This window comes from Melanostigma gelatinosum (genome assembly GCF_949748355.1).
Source record: "Melanostigma gelatinosum genome assembly, chromosome: 17".
Classification (NCBI taxonomy): domain Eukaryota; kingdom Metazoa; phylum Chordata; class Actinopteri; order Perciformes; family Zoarcidae; genus Melanostigma; species Melanostigma gelatinosum.
This window is the reverse complement of record NC_136650.1, coordinates 4,942,422-4,966,281: the sequence shown is the minus strand read 5'-3', so window position 1 is coordinate 4,966,281 and position 23,860 is coordinate 4,942,422. Positions and strand designations below refer to the sequence as shown.

Below are 23,860 nucleotides of genomic sequence, written 5' to 3'. Positions count from 1 at the left end.
CTTATTAAATAGAGAATTAAAAAGAGGCTACACTGTTTTCTATCACGTAGGAGGATCAGAGTGGGATACAGTTTTAAGCTCCGGAAAAACTAGGAAGTGAATGTTGAGTTTACAGTTTTTAGCAGATACATTCGCTGAAGTAAAAAGCTTTAAATTAAGGGTCATTTTTTTTGTTACTGTCGGTAAATTGATTTATTTTTCATGCCACTCTGATATGTTTAACTGTCAAATATCATGAACATATATGCTAAGTTCTCATTACGATGGAGACCCAAAGTGTTCTATATCAGTTATTAAACAAACACGAATTTATGAACTATAAAAGCACATTAATTAAAACAACCATGACAATTTGAAAAATGAATTATTTTAAAATGTCTCAAAATCAGTTTTTCCTTTCACAACATTTTCCTAATAATAGTTTCATTTCCTAATGCTATTGTGCCTTTATCTCATTTCAGACAATTATATGATTGACCCATATTAGTACTACTTAATTTAATGTCAACGCAATGTTAGCGCTCTAAGCATTGACCTTACCATTTAGACAAACAGCTTCTTTTATTCTAAAAATCTCAAACCGGAAATACCTTTATAATGTCTGCTCGCTTGACAGACAGAAGTGAAACTTCCTGATAGAGTTGGTTCACTTTTTGTAAACACACTGAACGAGCGGCAGGTTGTTGTTGTTTCTGTCCGAGCTCACTGTAACGGAAAGCAGCGTTTCAAGCTCCACGATGTCCGGGCACGGTCATGGCCACGGGCATGGATGCGAGGGGGAGCACGAGCCCGCGGAGAGAGGCCTGGAGTACGGACTGTACCAGCGGATCGACCTGGAGAAGCTGCAGTGCCTGAATGAGAGCAGAGACGGGGATGGGAAGATGGTATTCAAACCGTGGGATCGTCGGAACGAGCGGGACACGGTAACGACGATACAGAGCCTCTACTCCGGTCAGCTGTCATGTCCGTGTCTCCATAGATCTATAGAAGTGTGTGTTTCTCTTGAGAGTGCAGGGGATGCGGAGCGGAGCCTCGCTGTGGAGCTGCGCAGTTAGTAAATCAAACACAACTTTATTGATATTACTGTGGCTGCCCAATTGCATGAGGGATGCAGTCCTGTAATTAACTTTACTGATTGGGGCTGAGCAATATGGTTGAAATCCAGGGATGGAAACATTTTTTTACTCAAATAACGTTAGTAGCAGCTTCTTTACTTAAGTTGGCCGACATGTTTGAGATGCATGTACATTTTATTTCGTAATGCTACAGTTAATTATTGTACTGTTGCTTCACTACATTTATTAGACATTTACTAGTTACTTTTCAAAATAAGAATGGAAAAAAACACCATATGATTGACATACTGGTGTGTCACAAAATTGCAAATGGTGGCAAAACTACATTCAAATAACTGAACTGATGTTCGTAATAATTATATTTGATATTGATTCATTGGCAGGTTATTTTCTTGATTCACTGACGAATCATTTTCTTGACAAAATGTCAGGAAATAGTGGAAAATATTGCCCAGTTGTGTTTGCTCACATTAGCATCTTTGTGGCTCAGAAATCAGTCAAACCAGGAACCCGAACTGATAATGTCTCAGGGCAGATTATAGTGTTTGCTTTATTGCTGATTACTCAGAGGGAGTTCACATCTGTTTGTCTATTTTCTTTTAGTATGTCGAGAGTGACACTGATGAAGAGCTGCTGTTCAACATCCCGTAAGTCCTTAAATCCTCATCATCCTCATCATGATGAGCCTGAACTTGAACCTTTTCTCCTGAATGAACAAACTGTATGCTCTGCTGCCTTATGCTTTGATCCTGTAATTTCAGACCAAAACTCTGATTTAATTATTATTTTTTTTATAATTCACCGTTCATCGCTCATGACGGCTTCATGCCGTTCACAACACCCTGTTGTTGTTGTTGTTTTTTGTCTTGAAAGCATCTCTTTGTCATTTCGCCCCATCTCATCAAAGATAGCGGCGAACAAACTCTGTGTCATCTCTTTCAGTTTTACAGGCAGCGTGAAGCTGAAGGGCATCATCATCTCTGGGGAAAATGACGACTCTCATCCAGCTGAGATCCGACTGTGAGTGTCCGCTCACTGCCATTCGCGTTGGACTGATTTTTTTATGTCCTATTAAAACCATAATTAAACTGGTCTGCGGTTAAAGTGCTTCTATCCTTCCCCTTGCTAGAGAGCAGCGACCGCATGAACTTCATTCTTGTCGTTCCAGGTACAAGAACATCCCCCACATGTCCTTCGACGACACTGGCAGAGAACCTGAGCAGGCCTTCAGACTCAACAGAGACCCTGTCGCTGAGCTGGAGTACCCGACGAAGTGAGAGCGTGAACCGATTTGTTTTTTTAATCCCCTGAGTAACTTTGTGCCTTCAAGCAGGAACCGTTAGTCCCGTCAGGTTCCCAAATCAACACTTTCCACCTGCCTTATAAGATGCCAGTTAACGGTGCATTCAAGAAATCTGCAGTTTAAGAATTTTACAATTACTGCATGCTTGTCCTCTAGTTTGCGGTTACGTTTAGTCGTCAGTATGTCCAAAATACGCTGTTGTACCTTTTTTCCAAGGATTTCAGATTTGCTCCTGATTGATAAGTCGAGCGATGAAGATAAAGAAGTGATAATGCAATGTAGCTTGTAAGCTTGATGCTTGATGACACGACGTGGTGAAGCGTTCAAAACACAAGTGGAAGCAACTCTTTTTGGTTTTTCCCTTTCTGTTCGCCTCCATGCATCACGCTTGCCTCCGCTTTTATGAGTTTCTACTTGCCGCTTTGCGGTTAAGCATCGCCTCCAATTTCGTGTGAATGCTGCTGTCTCACACCGAGGTGTCTCTCCTCTTGTGTGATGATTTCCCAGGATCGCTCGTTTTTCCAACGTGCACCACCTCTCCATCCACATCTCGAAGAACTTCGGAGCAGAGAGCACCAGGGTCTACTACATCGGTCTGAGGGGAGAATACTCACAGGTCAGTCGGAGTTACAGCCTCTTTTCCTCTTTTTGTCTCGTCATCTCAAATGCTGTAGATTTCGATGAGGGAAGTGACATCCTCCTAAATGACCGTTAAGACCTCTCTAAAACAGTATCAATAAAAGTCTTCATGAAGGGAGGGTTTATTGCAGGGCTGTTGTATTAGTTTTAGCTAGGTGGACCTAATAAACTGGCTGGTGTTATTATTCTTCTTCGTGAAAAATACATTCGCGAAATACATTCCTACATGTGGGAACATGTAGGAATGTGTTTCCAGCACGGATAAACTGATAAAGATCTGCATTTTGTTTTCCTCAGTTGTCCGATGGTTTGTTTGGCTGTGTGCGTCAGATCACAACTACCGGTACATTGAAAGGAGACATTATTTAGACTCCTTCCATACCGAGGGCAGCAGATTCTTTCCCAAAATATTTAGGTATTTGTCTGCTGTGACTCCACTTTCCCCCTCCGTTCTCCAAAGAGACCTGCGTGTCCGTCCGTTGGTATGATGCTGTTGTGGTGACGAGCTGTGTTAGTTCTTCACAAAGTCCTTCTTTTTAAGTAACGCCAAACGCTCCTCGTGGACTGTAGCTTTGTCAAAACATGAGAGTTCCACCCCTGTTATTTATTGAACGTTAAATCTGTGTTCATGCGTGATTAAATCATGGGTTACCACTTTTCCCTTCGAGCTCTGAACAGCAACGATCATGCACGTTACAAGCATGCAGCCATCATAATAATAATAATAATACATTTTATTTATATAGCGCTTTTCATGACACTCAAAGACACTTTACATTAAAATCATCATATATAAAAACAATACACTAAAAACAAAGTACACAATAACAATCACAACCACACAGTTGGTTCAGCTGGTCCAATTTAGGTCTTTGAGTCTTTGTTGTCACTCTCTTGAAGTTTGATGTCTGGCCCTCTCAGAGAGATCACAGTTTCACTTGATATGGTTCAAGTCATTATTTAGTCAGTTATTTCGTTTTTTATTCATTTTGTCACTATTATCTGTCATTGTGTAGCCCAAACGCTTGATTGGAAAAATAGTCTGTCGTATAATCTAGTTAGTTAGTTGGTTGCAGCCATAGACTTTGAGCTACGTACAATCGAAAGCTGAATAAGACGTCTTAGGCGATTGTGTTTTGAATGAATGAATGGTATCAGTTACACTGAAGACCATAGTATATAACCAACTGTTTTCTCCTCTTTAGCCCTGCCTTTCTTTATATTTAATAGATTGAACCTGAAACACTGAATGTTTGCCCGTACGGTAAGTTGGCCTGTCTTTCTCTCCGTGCGCTCTTTAGGCTCACAGACATGAAGTGACGATCTGTAACTACGAGGCATCAGCCAACCCTGCAGATCACAAAGTGGAGAGCATCATCCCCCAAACCAACTTCATTTCCTGAAGAAGCGTCAGAGAGTCGGAAGGAAAACAGGCGGAAAGAGAGGTTTCTTTGGCGTCTGCTGGCTGTCATTGATGCAAAAAGTCTTCAGAGGAGTTCAACGCTGCATAGCGGCAGGCTGGTTGAGCCTCGACCGGTGACTTGAGCGCTGTACTCTGAAGACCAGAGAGCTCCAGGTGTGTCTGGAAGTGCCATGTTGTTGCTCTGTTTTCTATGGCAATAAAGAGTGAAGGCTTAATGTGGGCAAAAAGCTTAATAAGAAATGCATGAAACATTTGATAATCAAATAAAGTCTGTTGTTATCAGTTAAAGCTGCATACTCTGATTCATGTCTAAAGATATCCACCACTTCAATAAAGTGACAGCTGCTTTTAAGCCTATAAATGAATATATTTCCAATGAAACTACATTATTTGCTTTTTCTAAAGCTAACATTGTTAACAAGTACTGGATATTTTCTGCCACCTAGTGGTTTATTATGTGACTATTGGATCTGAGTGAGTCTCCCTCAATAGGCTGATAAGCTCCATTTGTCTTTCCTTGGTTTATCTCTGTGACGAGATGAGTCCCCAGGGGCTGCATGGTGCGTTCACATAGTTAATTAAATTTGCCGTCATCCGAGGGAGAGCGAGGGGAGTGGAGAGATTGATTGGAAGCCTGTAGGAAGTATTGAGACTCAGGCTTGGACTAAATCCAAAGCTTCCTGTAGTAGAGGCAAACAGACTGAGGTGTGAGTCCTCCACAATAACACTTAAATACAAACATGTTGCAATTTTAAATCAAAGTGTGAACTCCTTAAAACCATCCTGTTACCTATTTTCTCTCCACAAAGGGGTTATGTCATTCTTGCTTTCATTGTTAGTGATGCAGTGTGTCATCGTGCAGTCACCCTGAGAGTGCATTTATGAGCATGTGTAAGCTAAATATGAGGTTTGAGGTCTCCAAGAATGTTGCTATATTTAAGAAATAATTCAAAATGGAAGATTTAATCATTTTATGCTTAACAGTGCTCTGAAATGCTTAACATACATTCAATATAACATGATTTTATGTTTTTTAATGTAGCCATTTATAGTTTACACATAATTATAACAATTGTGTCTTAATTTTATCATCTCAGATTTTTTTAGAAGCAAATATTTTTTACAGTCATATACATGTTGTCTTTAAAGAATAAAAACATGAATATATGAACCTGTGTATTATTTGAATAGTTTAGTATTGAATGCACAATAAAGAGGTATGTTTATACATGGTACTAGGCCCATTTTAACATAAAACTTTGCACAATTTTATACAATATATATAGTCGGGGGTCCCTGCTCCATCTCTCTATCAGTTTGGGGGTCCTTGGCCTGAAAAACGTTGAAGACCCCTGCTTTAAAGGATCAGTTCACACAATTATGTTAATCCTTACTATCCTCTGGTGGTATATAAATATTTTTGCTGCTCAAAGTATTAACAAGTTATATGTGGAAAACACAGTAGCCCATCTCTTGTAGGGTCCAATTTTACCCAAATATGATAATCTACTGAAGTCATTAATATCATGTTTCAGTGGTATCAGCACCTCAGACGAAACAATTAAACTAACGTTTGGCAGTACAGTTTCCATGTGTGGCATACTTCCTTGACCGATGGTTTAATAAACAAAAAACGAAACATTTCTATGGTATAGTTAGTATAATCTTAATCTGAAAAGTAACCTTCAATTAATGTAGCAAGTAGCATATAGTTAATGAGTAAATATATTTTACTATTGCATATCTATATTTGTTGTATATTTTTCATTTATGAAGGAAGAAAATCGTGATAAGAGAATAAGATGTTATACATCTATGATTACGGAAGGGCGGTGCTTTGTGATGACGTCTCCACGCTCTGTCTCCGCCCCCCTGCTGGTGTGCTGCTAGTACCGGAAGTTCCGTTCCGTCGCGAACTGGGACTGCAAGCGGTAAGTGCAGTGCATCTGTATTAGCTAGCGGGCCGTGAGTGTACATTTTACCACTTTATCCCGGTCCAAACTAATTGTTGTTAGAGATTTTTTTCGCTTAAGGTGTATTCTAAAAAACGACCTGGGTTAGAGGTCCGAATTTGAATCACAGCGTTAACCTGAGATAGACGTAGAGAGACACCGGCAGAAGACAATACAATGTGTGTGTGCGCGCGCGCGCCCAACATTAACATTAGCTAGCATCTCTACGACTACCGTTAGCCCCGGTTAATGTGTCGCTGTGTGTGTGTATGTCTGTGTGTGCGCGCGCTTGTGGCCAGCTAAACCGAGATTAAAGCCGAGCGCGAGGAATGGGAGTTTGCCATTTTTAGGGCAACATAAGCTTTGCACCGCTGAATGCCATCACTACTGAGGATGATGGGTCGAATAACTTAGCTAAGCTTCAACCATTCATTGTCTCCTTCCTCTTCGACACACCACCACCCGCTTCAACCTCTAATATTTTCTATTTTTATACAACCTTCTTAAACGTCACTGATTGCACCTTTCTCCCTCGGCTGCGGTGTGTTTCTACATTAGCTAACGTTAGGTTAGCTAGTAGCCGAGCTATCAGTAGCGCCGAGTAGCACTATTGTTCAGCAGTACATACTGATCCCCGGAGTGGTATGCCACTGTCGTCGTCGGTATATACCGCTGAACAATAGTGGCTTACCATCGGCCACTCCGAGCTATTAACCTCCATCAGCAGCAGGCGAAGAGCAGCGTTAGCTGCTGCTGCTGGTGGATGGTGTGTGAGGAGGATGTGGGTGGGGGGGTGGGGGTCCTGCCTGTCACTCATTGCCGCATATTATCCTGTTTGCCAGCCATCCGTAGCCATTGAGCAAAGAGCTGTCTGAATGCAGCAGCCTGGTGTTTGTGCGTTCAGTCGTGTGACGTCCACACACACAAACTGGCTGCAGCACGACTCATTTTTTCGTCTTACGTTAGACTTAAATATAATTGGAGTCATGCAGGATGGGAACTCGTGATGTGCTTTAAGTTGGCTGCAACACAGGCGGCATCTTTTGTGGTTTGTGTCACCTAAAAGTAAAATTGAGCAGTTGCTATGGACTTGGATTTTAGTTTATTGACCAAAATGCAAGATGTTATCCACTACAGTGTATATTTTGTATCAATCAGCTACTTATTCAATCTGGTTTGAAAGTATTTTGGGGAATTTTATGCCCTTTTAGAATAAAGTTGACGGAAAGGTGGCTTGGAATGAAGGGGCAGAGAGATGGGGGATGGCTTGGAACAACAGTTTCCAGGCTGGACACACCTGTCGAAATTGACGCCATAACTTAACTATATTGTTAAATGTACAAAGAAAGCAACCAATGTTTGTTTTTATTCATTGCGTTTATTGTATTATGCCGTAAGTGTAAAGAAAATAGTAAAAGATCGCAGAAGCTAAAGGCGAGGTCTTAAAATGGCACATTTTTTCCAACCAGCTTTTCAAAAGATGCAATGATATAAACCAGCAAAAAACAGCTGATCCTAACAGCTGAACAGCCAAAGTAAGCAATTTTTTGATCTTACTACTGGCTCAGAGAACATGCATTTCATAGACCAATCGATTTATCGCAAACATAATGAACAGAAAATGTACCGTACATAATTATCACAGTACAAGCCTTAATACAGCTTTTGATATCAGGAGAAGACTCAAGATATTACAACATCAAATCAACAATATTCATCAGTTCCACTAAGACGTTGTGAGGGCTTCTCTAGCGTTAAATGTATAGTTGGTGCATTTTCATCCACAGTGTAAATATTTACCATTACTAGCAAAGGGTAGTGGAAAATACAGGGTTTTTCTGCACCCTTTCAGTTGTTAGAGTGCACGGTCCGTTAGAAACCCCACGTTATAGATTCAATTGAATGTGTGGAACAAGTCCTGATTTCAGTTGTTTTTTAGACCCAATCTGAACTGAACAAGATGCTTGTACACAGCGTGACGCTATTTTTAACCAGCAGCCTCCTCCAGAAGCGTAGAGAGCGAGCCATTGTTTCTTGGACCATTGAAAACCCACACGTTTTGTTTTTTTCTGCTGGTGCTCTTGGTTACAGGTCGCTGTGAATCTGCTTAACGATAGCGGTTGGTGGGGAAAAAGAGTGTAAACGTGATTAATCACCTCTTTGCGTATGCTACCATGTTTCAAGAGCTTGTTGGAACAGATTATCTGATGTTCCTGCACTCTCGATCCTCTTCTCCACCCTTTCTTCTCATCTCTATGTTTTCAGCAATGGTCTTCTTGTGAGACCTGCTTTTAGTCATTTTATCTTGTGGCACAGTCTGTTCCCACTCTGGGCCATATTGCAGCTAAATTACATTAGCTCAGCGGTTCCCAAACTTTTTAGGCCGCGCACCCCCTTCTACATCCCGACTGGGTTCGCGCACCCCCCCCCCCCCCCCCTTAATAAAAATAAAAAAAAAGAAGCAACAGAGCCTTTTAAGCCTTCATAGCCGCATAAGAATCGGACCAATGAGAGAACAGTTTGCTCGCGCGTGGCATTTGCTTACAAGATTTAGTCCGCTGTTAAATGTTGCAGTGTGAACACAAACCGAACAAAGGAGCAACTGCAACATTGTATCATATTATCCCTGAATCGGAACAAAGCAAACGAACTGAAGGTGTGAAAACGCCCTGAAACACTGCAACAAAGTTTCAATATCTAATGTAGCCAGGATGTCTTCGGACAAAGCATCGATGCGGCGCGACACAGTGTTGTTGGACACCGGGATCATGTCCAACTTTTTTGCTTCTTTCTCCCCAATCATACATTCCACCATCTCTCTGGCAGCTGGCAAGCTCACGTCTTCAGCGATTGTGTGCGGTAGCCCCTTTCTCGCTATTCTGTAACCAGATATGAAGCCCGTAGTGCGTCATTTATAGACCCAACACATGAATGAGACTCCAGTTGTTTTTGGCTGTTTTGTAACTCCTCCAATTACGATATAAACAATGTAAGGGGCTTTTGACTTGCACTGGCATGCTTGGTGTTCAGGTGGCGACGTAAATAAGAGCTTCAGACTGTTAGCCAGAACCTCACTGCACACCACGCACTGTGGCTTTGGGGAATCTGCGTTGCCAATCCAAGTGAAGCCCAGACACAGATACTTTTCATCATATTTCCTCTTTTTTTCCCAGTCTGATGCTCACTCTCGTTTCCTCTTTTTTTCACCTTGACTGATGAGCCGATGTGCTCCCGATTTGTCTGTGCTATCCCTTCCTCCTTTTCGGTCTCCTCCGTCTCATCTTCCTCTGACTCTGGCTCGATTTCTTCTCCCGGTCTCTCCCCAACGCACCTCTCCGTTCCCCTCGCCTCCGATTCCTCTCTCTCTCTCTCTGTCCCTCTCCTCTTTTACGACTGATAGCTTCAGATGTCCCACCTGACAGTTTTTAAATTAAAATTACATTTTTTTTTTATATATAATATTATTACACCATCAGACCGCCATTACACTTTTCCTCTTGCGCACCCCCTAGAGGCAGCTCGCGCACCCCCAGGGGTGCGCGCACCTGTTGAGGCTTAAACTCAACCACACAGAGGGAAAGCCGGAGCACGTGTGTCTGCTTTGTGCCGTCGACACACGCTGCAATAATAACGCTACCAAAACTGGTTTACAATTATAAGGAATTTAATTCCACTGATGCAAGTACGATTACAGTTAAACATTGGAGTACAGCCTCCTATGAAATATTAAAACAATAAACCCCCATTTGCAAAAACCTCTACTCAGCTCCTCAGGTGAAAAACACGTCCGTCGTCCATCACGCGAGAGAGGAAAAAAGACTTGAAATTAAACCACCCACAGCTGTTCGAAACACCTCCTCTTCCATTTATCCCGATTCCTATTGGCTAACTTCCAGGAGTGTATTCGCCTGTCTGCCCCTGAGTTTACTAACACATTCAATGACTGTCAGTTACGTTTTAACCCCTTCTATAATAATCCTTCAGTATGAAAGTTAAACTTCTGCAACTTGGCAGAAGCTTCATGTCTTTTAGCTACTATTCCTACATCACTTTATGTTTATTTTAATTATGCATTCCCAAAACCCTTATGATTATGACTCATTATTAATTATTAATTATGAATTATTAAACACTTTTATTATATCTACTAACTACAGTTTTTTGCTCAAATTTCTTACACACCCCACTTTGGGAATCCCTGCATTAGCTAAAAATAAAAATGTTTTTAATATTGAATTAGAAGATGGTTGACAATGAATGCCTGTCTTGTGATGCACATTTTCATCACATCACATTTTGTTCGTGTCAAATCATTCAGCTGGTGGAATGAGAGCTGACATCTCTTAATTTAAGGTGTAATCCAACTGTTACCGAATACATAATTACAAGTAAAAGTGCATTTAAAATCCCACTTAAGTACAGTAAAAGTACAGAAGTATTAACAGCAAAATGTACTCGTAATAAAAGTAAAAATATTCGTTCTGCAAAAAAATAGCTCATCTTACTGATGTATTATTATATCTGATATTATTAATACTGATGGATCAAGTGCATTTTGGTGTTGCAGCTGCTGGAGTTGGAGCTACCGGTAGTTTGAACTTCTTTATATTCCAGTGATGCCCAACTTAGGGCCCGGGCCCCTCTTACGGGTCACAAGATAAATATGGGGCTCATGAGATGACTAATGGAGAGGAAAGAAGAAGGGAAGTTCTAATACATACCGGTACATGCTATTTTTTGTTTTTGACCTATTGGGTAATTTCCTCTTGCTTTTTTAGATCTGCAAACTGTTGAAATGAAATGAATTAAACCATCAGAGGAGTTTAGAGGGGGTCATCATATATCTGAAATGTGACACAGCAATTGGTTTAAGCTTTAACGATACAAGTGTCTGAATGTGAAATCTAACTCTGAAAGTAGATTTGTATAGCTGTTAGATAAATGTAGTGCAGTAAAAAGTACAATGTTTGTCTCTGAAATTTGTTGAAGAAGACTCATAAATTAGCATAACATGGAAATACAAGAATTGTACTTAAACCGACTTGAGTAAATGTAACATTATACATGTGGAAAATGTCCTCCTTGCTACGGAGTACAGCACGGAAGAGACCACTTCCTGCTGCCTACACCCAGTTATTATTCAACCATTACTCATTTATCAAGGCAAAAATAACCTTTTGTCCACACTTTGGACACTTGAATCGCACATTTACCGTCCACTTTCACGTGTTTTAGCTGTGAGTAGGGTTGGGTACCGAAACTCGGTGCCAATATGGCACCGGTTCCGATACGTCCGGTATCTACCGGACCGAAATGCAACGCAGATTTCGGTGCTTCCTTTCGGTGCCTGAGCCGATTGAAATACTTTTTTACACTACTCCGATGACTCCGTCCTGGCAGCAGGACTCGGTCCTCCGCTCCTCACTCATAGTATTATTACAATGGGGTACTTAGCGCTGCCGCTCATGAGCACAACACAGGCACGCGAAAGCTTCTTCTCCTTTGAGGTGTACTGGCGGTTGGCAAACGACGAATTGGCGCATTACCGCCACCAACTGGTAAAATAAAATAAGTCATGAGACGTGTCGTATTTTGCCAGAGAAGGAAATTATGCTCATATTTCTGCAAAATAATTGCTGAAGTTTGAAGCTGTAGTGTGTGTACAGAGTGTGTTTTGTATTTATTTATATTTATTTAAGTATACTGTAAACTGTTAACAGTTAACATATTGTTCATAGTTAAAAAGTTTGAAGCTGTAGTTTGAAGCCAAGTGTTTTGTATTTATTTATATTTATAGTATACTTTAAACAGTTAATATATTGTTCATTATCGGTTTAGGCAGGGGTATCGTTTTAAAAGTATCGTTTTACCACCGGTATCGGAAAAACCAACCCTAGCTGTGAGTATGACCTTCAGACGACAATTTGTCACCTGCCAAAGAGCAAACGCACAGAGCCGAGCAGCAGCATTTAGCTGCTCGGCCGTAACGGCGGGGGAATTTTAACACCCATAGAGTATAATCCCGTCCAAGGTTTAAACATTAACCTTTGTCTTTCGGTCATTTCCTCATCTCCCCATCGCCTGTTTACCAATCAGGCAGCGCGTCGCCATGACCCGCCCTGGCTCATTCTTTCCCACATCGACGGAAAGCTGAAGGGCATTAAGGCTTTTACTGCTCGACGTGACTGTAAATCTGATGTCATGTTTCATACTCTATCGATGGCTGACTCAGAGGGGATGGACGTCTGCAGCCGGGTTGCAGAGTACAGTAGAGGGGAGGGGGGTGCGTTTCATTTAGTTAATGAGTCTGGTGATTTGCTGACACACACAAAAACACACATAGCTCATGACTGCTGTTTTTAGGTTCAGCAGCAGCTTCATTATGTGTGTTTTGCGTATAAGTGGTATGTTGAGCTTTGTTGTTCCTGTCTGGACTGAATGGCTGCCCTGTTAATCAGCAGGAGGTATAACCGTCGTAGAGGGCTGTTCATTGTCATTGCTGATGTTAAACAAACGTTTAGTCCTCCAAAACAACATGACACATACAACTGTCCATTACTTGTCTGCATGTAACCTCTTTTTAATAAGCTCCACGTGTTCCAGAGTTTGAATACGTCGCGTATTCAAACTCTGTTTGAACGAACGTTCATTTTAATTTTTTACTTTTGTGAACAGGTTTGTTTGAAGGAAGAGAATTGTAATAACATTTTTTTATACTTCAACAAAAGAGAATTTGTTACATTACAGTTATTGTTCTTAAGGTAACCCTGCTATTTCCTATATTATATACATTTCTATCATTCTATCAAATGTAATGTATGGTATAGTCTGCGATCAGCTTTTTCCTCATCCAAGCTATTGTCCTTATATCGGTCTTTAAAAATCAACTTTCGGTCGACCCCTAATACGGATCACTTAGATTTTTTTTCTGATTTCTGAAGATGGTAGAAAAGGTAAAAATCTGTACACTGTTTCAAAATAACCTCAAACGTAATTTGAGATTTCTGCACTACAGTTTCCATTCGGCGACACTGTTGCTTATTATCTCTGATCGACTTATCATGAATATGTTCTGGTTTTGGACTGTTGGCTGGACAACGAGCTAGATGAAGGGATCCCCTGTGGTCTTGGAGAAATTTCAAACTGCACCGTTTCACTACATTTTTATTATTTCACAGATCGAAGGATTAACTCAGAAAATAAATGGCGGATTATTTGATAATAAAAGTAATTGTTAGTTGCGACCAGCGTCGGAAATACACGAGGGCAAAACTGCCCCTAAGAAATATAATTTTCCCCCCGATATCACGAGGAGAGGGGCAAAAAATTCCCCCGAACTTTCGAAACGAATAAATAAATGGAGTGCTTCTTAATCAGACCTGTGACTGCGAGACTGCGGTCAACTCAGCAGACACTTACATGTTAGTACACCTATATCCTGAAATCCACGGTAAACTCATTCAAACAGCACAGATCGGGAGCGAGCGAAGGACTTAGAATAAGATGCCAACAGAGGATACATATTGCAAAATGGAAATTAGATTAAATGAATTATATTCACATTAAGTATGAAACATGCTACCTGCATCTTGTGAGTTAAAGGGAAAATACACCTAAGTTGTGCGTAAAGTGTCTTTATTCTTTGATTTGAGGGTTGCTGGAAATGAATAATACCTGGCTGACAGTCAATTAAGATATTTTACGAAGCAAAAACTCTGAACTGAATTTGTACCTTCAAATGGCACATTTTTTAAGGTGCTATAAAAATGTTATTCTCAAAAATTCCACACAATGACTGATGCATACGTTCAGGACAAAAATGGGTAATATCACAATATTTGAGGTGCTGTACAATGACTGATGTATATGTAATCAAGGCATCGTTGACTTAATAATAACAAGAAATAACTACAAAGAAATAAGAATAAAATTGAATATGATTGTCTGATTTGTGTTTGTTTTTTGTTAAAAAATAATCTAAGAAAACACTTTGGATCTGTAGACTACTGCCTAATAGTCTTGTTATTGCCATTTGATGACAATTGCTCATATATTGTAAGCCTAAATAACTATTTATTATTTTGAACAAAGGTTAAATGTTATTTCATAAGTTTCAAAAAGTGCCCCCAATTTTTTGAAAATGTCCTTGGGTTTCAGTCAGTGGGGGCAAAAATTGCCCTCAAAACACATGTAAATTTCCTGCCCTGGTTGCGACCCTAATGGTACTATATTAATAATTCACTAACCCCGCTTAAAATCCCATTCATTCCACAAAGCTCTCACCATCGCTGCTCGTAAAGTTTAGTGGTCTGAGTCATAAGGACGGCTCTGATCATTGGAAGAAAATCCTCTCTTTTCTCATCTGGATTTTCGCAGTCGGGCATTTTTTCAGAAGTTTTTTGTGTTTACATCAAACCAAAAATGCCAAAATGTGATTTAAAAAGTGGAAATCATGTCCTTATCTGCTTTGTTGAGCTTGCGCAGTTCACTTGTCCTGCAGGTGAAGAAACCAGAGAAAACAAGTTACCGGTAATATGATGTAATCAAATGACTCCTGATTATTTGGGTAAACTAATATTCATTTGTGTTATTAAACATTTATCAGATCTACTAATCTTTCTTCAACCACAGGAATAACAATGTTAAGTTTGAACCCTGAGTAGATTTCTGAATATTCCTCTTCTGTCATGTGACTGGTTAATACCAAGGCTCTGGAAACTCGCGGACGTTTTTGCAAATTGCTTAAATTGAGTTAAATAAAGCTCTTCGTTTGGCCCCAACGCACATGACGGCATATCTCATGTACTTCTGCACTCAGCTGACTGTTTATTTTTTCTCTCCTGTCTCCAGCACCTCTCACAGTGTATGTGTGGCAACAACATGTCTGTGCCGCTGCTCGCTGAAGCTGTGACGGTATCTGGGAAGGAGAAGGAGACTGCTGTGGTGAGTGAATGCTGACAAAAAATGCTGACAAAAATCATTTATGAAAACAGTTTGAGGAACACTTTAACATTTGTTTAACATCACATTTACCATTGTTGAACAACACACACACAGGGTTTATTATTTAATAACTTAAATGGAATTAGTTTTCTTTTAATTCAGATGTTTTAGTGTCCTTGTGCTGGATTTTGTGAGCATTAAACTCCAACGGCTGTATTCGCAAGAACATGTTCACAGTTTTAATAAATGTGGAATATTGACAGCTGGCAACATCCTTCCTAATTTGCTACATTTATTTATTCTTTTGTTAGATCATTAGACCTAATTTAAGTGAAGATTCTCTCAGTTTCAGCCTACTATTACATTCATGCAATGTTATTCTGCTGCTTTTGTGTAGTCAACACTTTTTTTTTTTTATTGAAAAAAGAGAGTTTGAAGAAAATGATTTGTGGAAAATATTTTTAAATTCTAAAGATACAGAGTCCTAACCATTATCATGCACGTCAAGACGCAATGAACACCAACTTCACCCTTTAACAAGGATGTAGAAATATTCAGCTCTGTTCAGTACATCACAGTAAAGAGTCCAAGTAACCACTATTCCTTTATGATGAGAGGCCTCACCTGTAGCAGGACGTGTAACCGGTACAGTAGAATAAAAATGAAAGGAGCTGTCTGGTGCAGTGCAGGCATTTGTTAAACAGCCGGATCAAAGCTGACAGTCGCTGGTCCCAGCTCCCGGCAAACCCTACATGGATCTCTGCGTGTGTTTTGATCTCTGCAAAGACAGCTGAGCCTCTTGATTTCCAGCCAGCGAACGGCGAATTGCCAGCTTTCTAGATTGTCGTTCTTCCCTTTCATGGATTGTCTGCGGGGAGCGGCGTGTGTGCAGACTGGCAGTGAGAGCTTATCTTGGCCAGAATTTTGAGATTGGCACCTGTTATTCCCTGTTGTGGAACATGTACGCAACACTTATCTGTCGTACTTTCTGTACTACAAGACCGACGCAATGGGACCAGATGCCTTCCAGTTGTGGCTTTTTCCCTCCGGCAATTAGTGTGACCAATGTGATTGATGGCTGTCAGAACATTTCAAATATTATTGTCTCTGCATTTGGTTTATTTGGGTAAAATGTGAATATTTAAAGAGTTCTGAAGAGATGGTTCTAACCAGCTTTTCTTCCTTTTTTTTGTGTATCTGCGCTGCAGGTGATCTTCCTTCATGGGTTAGGAGACTCAGGGTGAGTGATGTTTTACTCTTTATTCATGTTGTGAACATCTTTCCATGCAGACCTCTGAAAGATTTCATTAGCCTGTTTACATGTGTTCTGCATTCATTAGTTGTCACACTTTGAACGTATATTTAAACATCAGAGCAGAAGCGCACCTGTACTTTCTACATAAGTTTGATGGCTTCATACTTGTAAATAAATTTCCTGCTTCAGATATTACAACAGAACCTTTTCATGACGCAGAACCTCGGGACCTTTGTGGTACATGTGTTTATAGTAAAAAGGAATTTAAGGACCAGTTGTAATGTTTCCAGATACTAGGCTCATCTACGGAGCCCAATTGTTTTAAAGGAACCACCAAGAGTCACAGATACGTTTAACCAAGCATTGTATTGTGATCATTTTCCAAACAAAAGATACAAAAATAAATAAAGTTCATGAGTTTCAGTTCATTCATCATACAGTTCATACGTTTCAGTTCAGTTCATTGAGATCTTTGTGTTCGATCCTACCACAGTTCTTGTGGAAAGGAAGGGGAATTGGGGTCCAAGGAAATCTCCATCTTGTAGCTCGCCATCCAAACTTTTTACAGGTGCTCTGGATGATCCGAAACCCTCATTCACAAAAAACCTGACCGCTGACTGCCGAATTAGTGGGAGAAACCATACTGTCTAGTTATGAGCCGATCGTTGTCGCTGCTGTTTAGTTGCTGTCCGGCGGCACCAAATGTAAACAGGGAGTGAGCTGTCTACCCCGGATATTTATGACAGCGCGCAGTCCGTGATTGGCTACGGAATTTGCATATTCAAGAAGTATTACTCTGGATCAGAGGGTTACACTCAGGCTGAAATGTGTTCCTGGTTTTGGTAAACAAGAACAGATTATCTCATTCAGGAAAAGTTCTTCTAAGGCTGCCTGTGTTTATATATTTAAAACAAAGGTTAATGGAGGACAATGTTTGTATTTTTCAAAGTAAGGGTGTAAACACCATTGGAACACCATCCTACCTATAGAAATGTCGTTAAAATACTGTTGCTAACAGTAATCAAGTGCTCCGCTTACAGTGTTCATTGATGTGTTGTCTACTGAAACAACGAGAAACAGTCATGGCCGCTCGCGATGGAGACAGAAAACGAATGCGCACGGGGAAAGCAACTGTGGTCGAGACAGCTGCACTGTGTTTAGAAACATCCAATAGAATTCAGTAAATAGCAAAGCTGTCCGTTCCATTACCTTATATCTGTTATAAATACACAAATGTCAATTAGATGGTAATCTGCATGAGAAATAAAGAAAAACAAGTTGTTTCTAGTAATCATCGGCTTGTGAAGATCAGTTGGACCCGGACAGACGTGATCACTGTCGGTGGTTGTGCACACGGGGAGACTTTCCTTCTTTGGCAGATGATCGTGAACGTCTGCGAGTGTCAAACTCTGCACATAAAGTCATTCTGCACAGCGAAGCTCAAACAGTGAAGTAACAATAAGCAAAACAGACCTTTGAGTGGAGGGGGACTGTTAACGCAAACATGAACATTGAATACTTTTTTTTTTTTTTTTTTTAATACGTTTTACACAGTTTTGTTTTTTGCCTCGATTGAAATGTGTCTTTGCTGCTTGTGCATTCATGACCTAAGTATTTCTGAAATCCTGCCTACAGCCATGTTAAATTTACATTTGGCTTTATTTTTTTAAATATCCGAAAGCTGTTTCAACTGCCTGAAGTGGTAGAGTGTAAATGCAGCTAATTGATATTCTCATTCATGTAGTATAATTTCATAATACACCGCGGACAACACGATGAATGGCTAATTCAAAAGCTCTCAAACCAACACTCGTTGTCGGCTGAGTCACTAAATCAGCTGTTAAATTGTGTCAGTGGAGATCAAAGATATCCCCTTTGGTGGGTGTTTTTCCTCTCGAGTACCTAATTGTACCTCCAGTCAAGGCCACATACTCTCATTTTACACAACAGTCTTTAGTTGTAATCCATGTGGGTTTTTGGCACGCTGCATATTTGTCGTTTTGCTGAAGCTGGATGAGAAACAAAGCGTTTCTTTCTCTGTTTCCTGTCAGGCATGGGTGGGCAGACTCCCTGACGGAGATCCAGCTGCCTCATGTCAAATTCATCTGCCCCCACGCGTAAGTCTTTTTCTGTTTCTCCGATTCCTCCTGTCACGTTTTGTTCCTCCGAACCACTTTATCAGCAGGGGAGGAAAACAAATGTCTTCCTCTTAATGTGCTGGAGTGGAGTATCCTGTGAACAAACGGTCTCTTGCGCTCTTTATTTTCTTAAGCATGTCAGAATGCAAAATCATCTTTGAAGCAATCATTTATCTGTAGTCTTGTTGAGTGAATAAATTAATACGCTGACATTTGGCTGCTGGTACTGATCTTCCTACGCTGACACGTCACGTTTTCATCTCCCCGCAGGCCCCCGATCCCCGTCACTCTCAATATGAAGTCCATGATGCCCGCGTGGTAAGTTGGCGCCATGAAACAAACAGCCTTTTTTTTTTTTTTAAAAGCTCAACACTGGAATCCATTGTTTCCCTGGAAACGGCGAATAGGCTCCCGTCCCGGCATCGTCAATACCGTGCTTGTATCTATTGATTTCCCTTAAACGCCTCGTTTCTGCGTGTGTGCAGGTTTGACCTCATGGGTCTCAGCCCCGACTGCCCAGAGGACGAGTGTGGAATCAAGAAGGCGGCAGACAGCAGTGAGTGAATGTGTGCACCGTTACATTCATATTCACATGATTGTTCTTTTTTTAAACTATATTTACACTTTCGCCTTTAGACTGTTGACACCACGAACAAACTAATTCCATTCAGGCAAACCCAGGCCTTTAGTTTTGAACTTTAAGGTCCTGACAGCCAGAAATGTATTGAAGACGTGGGGCGCCTCTTGGTGGTCAGAGAACTAAACAACGCCTTTCAACTAAGAGTAAGAAATATGAAACTCATGTTGAGTAACACTTTTATTCTTGCTTTCCTCCAGTTAAGGCCATAATCGAACACGAGGTCAAAAATGGGATCCCCCCACACCGCATAATGCTCGGTGGATTCTCTCAGGTTGGACTTCATAATTTAGCATCGTGTTGCATTCCACAAGAGAAATATTAACACAATAAAAGTGAACGAATGCAGCCATTAAACTTGTCTCCCTCTCTCTCCGTCTGCTCTGTCTCTGCCTCCTCAGGGCGGGGCCTTGTCCTTGTATACCGCCTTGACCTGCCAGCATCAGTTGGCTGGCGTTGTGGCCCTCAGTTGCTGGCTACCACTCCACAGGAGTTTCCCAATGGTACAGTCACAGTCTCACCGGGGAGAAGTTATATGTGTTGTTTAAATGTCAAATGGGCTGCTTTATTTTTTTTACTATTGAAATAGTTCCACTAAGCTCTCTCCGAAACCTTTCAGCAAAGTGGACTTTATTGAAGTCTGTGTCGTGTCTGTTCTGCAGGCGTCCACCGGCCACAAGAACATCCCGATCCTGCATTGTCACGGTGAGATGGACGCCATGATCCCGGTGCAGTTTGGCGCCATGACGGCAGAAAAACTCAAAGGCATAGTTAACCCTCAGATGATCACCTTCAAAACCTACCCAGGGCTCTCTCACAGCTCCTGTCCTCAGGTACCGTGTGTGTGTGAGAGAGCTTAAATCACTTTGTAAGAGTTGTTTTCATTTTGACATTTAAGGGTATTTCCTTCATACTTTTGTAGAACACCAGTTTTTATTCTCGGTTTAAAGTAGGCTCAGTCATTTTTTCAGAGACAACAGTATCAACTTAGCAGTCTTAAACTTGAGTTTTAAACTTCAGACTGTTTATTCATGTCAGAAAATAGTCGCCTACTGTAACCCACTAATGGAACATGAAACCAATGCTATAATAGTTCACTACTTAACATCCACTTTGTTCTCTTGCAGGAGATGGTGACTGTAAAGGACTTCATCGAGAAGTATTTGCCCCGAATCTGACCTCTCCTCGTCCCCACTGTAACCCCACCTGAGACACTGACTTCTCACCCTCAATCTGCCATTCTCCCACAGGAAACAGCCATGAGCTCCCCCCGTCCCCCCCGTCCCTTCTTCCCACACGCGTCGGCAAGTTAGCATACACACGCATGAAAACACGCACACATTCGATAATCCGAAAAATTCTACCCACACAGCCAAACAAAACACATGCTTCTCCACGCAGTCCGTCAACGCTCATACCAAGAAAAAACCCCACACTGGTTTATTTCTAAAATAATTAAGTGCTCGCACTCACAAGTCTTAGCCTTTCGGAGGGAGAATCACTGATTCACACGATACATTCCCTTGGGTTTTATTTAAAGAGCCTCCGACCTCCGCTTTTCTCCACTGTTGTTTCGTTTTGCTGTCTCATGCTCTAACGCTTCCACTGCCACGCCTTTTACTCTTTCATCGTCAGTCCGTAGGACATTTGGTGGGAAACCAATAATCAGGTTGACACCTACCTGATACTGTCAGCGAGCACACTAAGGCGCAGTCAGACCGGATTTAATTTCCCAAACATTTGATTTGAGCTGCCTGCTTTGATTAATTATCCGATTGAACTTTGACATGTGAAATTGACGCTCTCTGATCTACCAGTTTGTTAAAAACGACGGCATTCAGGAAATCTTGGTTGTTTCATAGTCTTGCTTTCTAACTGCGCAGTGAAATATAACCCTGCGCTCGCTATTTCCTGTGCCCTCTTGATTTGTTTGCCACACCGCATCAGGTTTAAATTCAGTCTGACTGCGGCTTCACTCCAGCGCTGGAGCCCCACAGAGTCTGACTCGGGTGCAGTGAGTGCTGGTTTTAGAGCTGGTTTCCTACCAACCCATCCACCCCGGCGCATGCCACCCCATGACGCGTAAACTGCAGCCTGTCCGGGTCTCGCATCGGTTATCTGCCTACAGACGACCGTTTTTTATTAAAGTACCAACATCAACAAGGGCCTCACATTTCTTTCTTTTTTTTTAACAAGTGTGATAAAAGTACACGAAGAAAATTCAATTGAAATAAAAGAAAGCTAACCAATCGATGCTTTTGCCACCCTGTGCTGTTTATTTCAAAACTTCCTCGCCTGCATGATTATGCTTTATGTCGTTCTTTATTTAAAATTACCTCAGTTGGATTCTTTTTTTTCTTCTTTTTTTTAATGTACAAGTGTAGGCTTAAAGATGAATGACGGGTATGTGTTCCATGAAATTAAAACACTGTTTGCAGGCCTGCACAGACTGTACACACGAGTCGCTTCACTGTTCCTCCCACCGACTTTTCCTCTTTAAACATTTTCCCCATTCAAGTGTTCCTGTTTCAGCACCCCATGAAACACCCTCTTCTCCATTAATCCCAGTTGATTTTCACTGGTTTTGTTTGTTTTGAAACTCTGGGATAAAACCTGCTGCTTCTGTATCTTCTTCCATGACACCACAGCAGTCCTGAGTTTTAAACTTCAGACCGTTTATTCTCCACAAAAATGTCAGAAAAGAATCGCTTACTGTAACCCACTAATAGAAGGTGAAAGGTCAGATTTAAAGTGAAACCCAATGCTATAATAGTTCACTACTTAAAAATGAAATGGCGATACACTTGGAGGGCTTTGGCAAGAAGCTGTTCCAACATAACTGAAGGGTAATTTTACAAATAATAAAAAGTTAATCTTGAACGTGTGATCCTTGAACACAGGAGTGTAACTGCTGAGTCGTGTGTGCTTAAAAAATATATATCAGGTGTTCTGCATTTTCCTTTGTGAATGTTAATTTTGCTCTTATGATTACTTGTTCTGTATTGCTGTTCTCAACCCTGATTGGAGAAAAAGAGGAAAGACATCAGTTTTGATTGTTGTGGACAAATCGATGAATGACCTTCCTCGAGTCCTTTTATGTTTTCCCATCACTGAATCTCTGATGCAGCCCTGCTTCTCTTTATGTCCTGTTTTTCTCCTCTTTGACACCCTTATCATTTTTTTGGGTATTCCAACATTTCCCGCCTGTGACGACGTCGCACTGTCTTGTTTTCTCCTGGGTTGTATGTTGTCATTGGTTACGCTTTTTACTTTTGTGTGTTTTTGTTTATTGGACTTATGTTTGTTGTTTTCTCATTGTTGTCATCTCATCCTTTTTTTGTGTCTGTTTATAATGAGCATTAAAAAAAACATGTTTAGGGGAGACTTGGTGGTCTCTGCTTTTTTTGTTTCCAAAACACCTCTATGCGGAATATATGGAAAAAAGTGAGTTGAGCGTCTTTCATTTGGTAAAAAATGTGTATAAGCTATATAAAAATGTAAACTTATTGATCAAATTTAAAGCTAAGTGACCACCACAAATGTCCTCTAATGGAAGAGCAATGAGTTTTAATTGAATTTGTAAGCCTTTTGACAAAGGTAGGAACAAGTCATTGTTTTAGAAATCACAAAAAAATCCTGGCATCAAGTAATAACTTTATTTATATAGCATGTTTAAAAACCGAGTTTACAAAGCACTTTGACAGACAAAGCAGCGAAAGTCTTAATGTTCATTTCATATTAATTATTTGTTCTTCAGTGCCACTTTGACATGTTAACACCAAAAGACTTGCAAAGAAATGTTGCCAAACTAGAAAAATATAAACACATTTGTGTTGAGTTGTAATCAAAGTTATTCCCAAAAGGTTGAAGTGGAAGTGCTCATGAAGTCAAAGTCATTTTTTATTTTGTCAGTCCTGAAGTTGTCAAATTTGTGACTCGTGTCCTTACAATGTCCACTAACAGGAGGTCTGATGTTCCCTACCTTTTTTTAAATTTACATATAATCTTATCTCTGCAGACTTCATTTCAACATTTATACAAAAGGTTAGCAAAGGTGGATGAGTTTAAATGGGTAAACTCTTTATGTTGTGGGGAAGTGGTGGACCAAATACCGGTAGCTCTTTTTGAACAATTGTTTATCTCAAACAGATCTTTCTTGGCAATCAATATGTGGACAAAGAGTTGTTTTTTTACAATTTTTTTCAATAAAAAAATGCATCTAGAAGAATTACTGCTAAGGAATCAGCCAAAAAGAGCAGTCTTAATATCAACAAAAGGAAGGGTAATTTACACAAGAATGGAATATATATTTAATACAGGGACTAAAACTACTTTAATTCGTCGTCTAATGTTTTCTGATGTTATTTAAAGGTTTTTACATCCGTAACGTTTGTACACTGAAATGACATTCACAGCCACAGCATTATATTTTCCAAAATAACTTTATTGAGATCTGATTGTGTGTTTGTAGCGAAAGAAAAGACAAAATGTAGT

At 40.5% G+C, this 23,860-nt stretch overlaps 2 protein-coding genes across 2 annotated transcripts; both read left to right on the top strand.

The window, feature by feature from the left end:
• Positions 1-634: 634 nt before the first annotated feature.
• On the top strand, positions 635-4,871 carry pithd1 (PITH (C-terminal proteasome-interacting domain of thioredoxin-like) domain containing 1). The gene is made up of 6 exons (XM_079288390.1): positions 635-923; positions 1,680-1,723; positions 2,019-2,096; positions 2,245-2,349; positions 2,887-2,995; positions 4,320-4,871. The coding sequence occupies exons 1-6, from the start codon at positions 738-740 to the stop codon at positions 4,419-4,421; spliced, it is 624 nt and encodes a 207-aa protein (XP_079144516.1). The 5' UTR covers positions 635-737; the 3' UTR covers positions 4,422-4,871.
• Positions 4,872-6,353: 1,482 nt separating this feature from the next.
• lypla2 (lysophospholipase 2) lies at positions 6,354-22,750 on the top strand. Its single transcript, XM_079288142.1, has 10 exons — positions 6,354-6,372; positions 15,244-15,336; positions 16,545-16,576; positions 18,643-18,708; positions 19,000-19,047; positions 19,215-19,285; positions 19,567-19,640; positions 19,768-19,869; positions 20,029-20,199; positions 20,494-22,750. The coding sequence occupies exons 2-10, from the start codon at positions 15,259-15,261 to the stop codon at positions 20,542-20,544; spliced, it is 693 nt and encodes a 230-aa protein (XP_079144268.1). The 5' UTR covers positions 6,354-6,372; positions 15,244-15,258; the 3' UTR covers positions 20,545-22,750.
• Positions 22,751-23,860: the final 1,110 nt, after the last annotated feature.

Coding starts and splice junctions, on each gene's coding strand:
- lypla2 (XM_079288142.1), top strand. CDS start 15,259: ATGTGTGGCAACAACATGTCTGTGCCGCTGCTCGCTGAAGCTGTGACG. Junction 15,337..16,544: donor AGGAGAAGGAGACTGCTGTG/GTGAGTGAATGC, acceptor TCTGCGCTGCAG/GTGATCTTCCTTCATGGGTT. Junction 19,870..20,028: donor TCCACAGGAGTTTCCCAATG/GTACAGTCACAG, acceptor TCTGTTCTGCAG/GCGTCCACCGGCCACAAGAA.
- pithd1 (XM_079288390.1), top strand. CDS start 738: ATGTCCGGGCACGGTCATGGCCACGGGCATGGATGCGAGGGGGAGCAC. Junction 924..1,679: donor GTCGGAACGAGCGGGACACG/GTAACGACGATA, acceptor ATTTTCTTTTAG/TATGTCGAGAGTGACACTGA. Junction 2,996..4,319: donor TGAGGGGAGAATACTCACAG/GTCAGTCGGAGT, acceptor TGCGCTCTTTAG/GCTCACAGACATGAAGTGAC.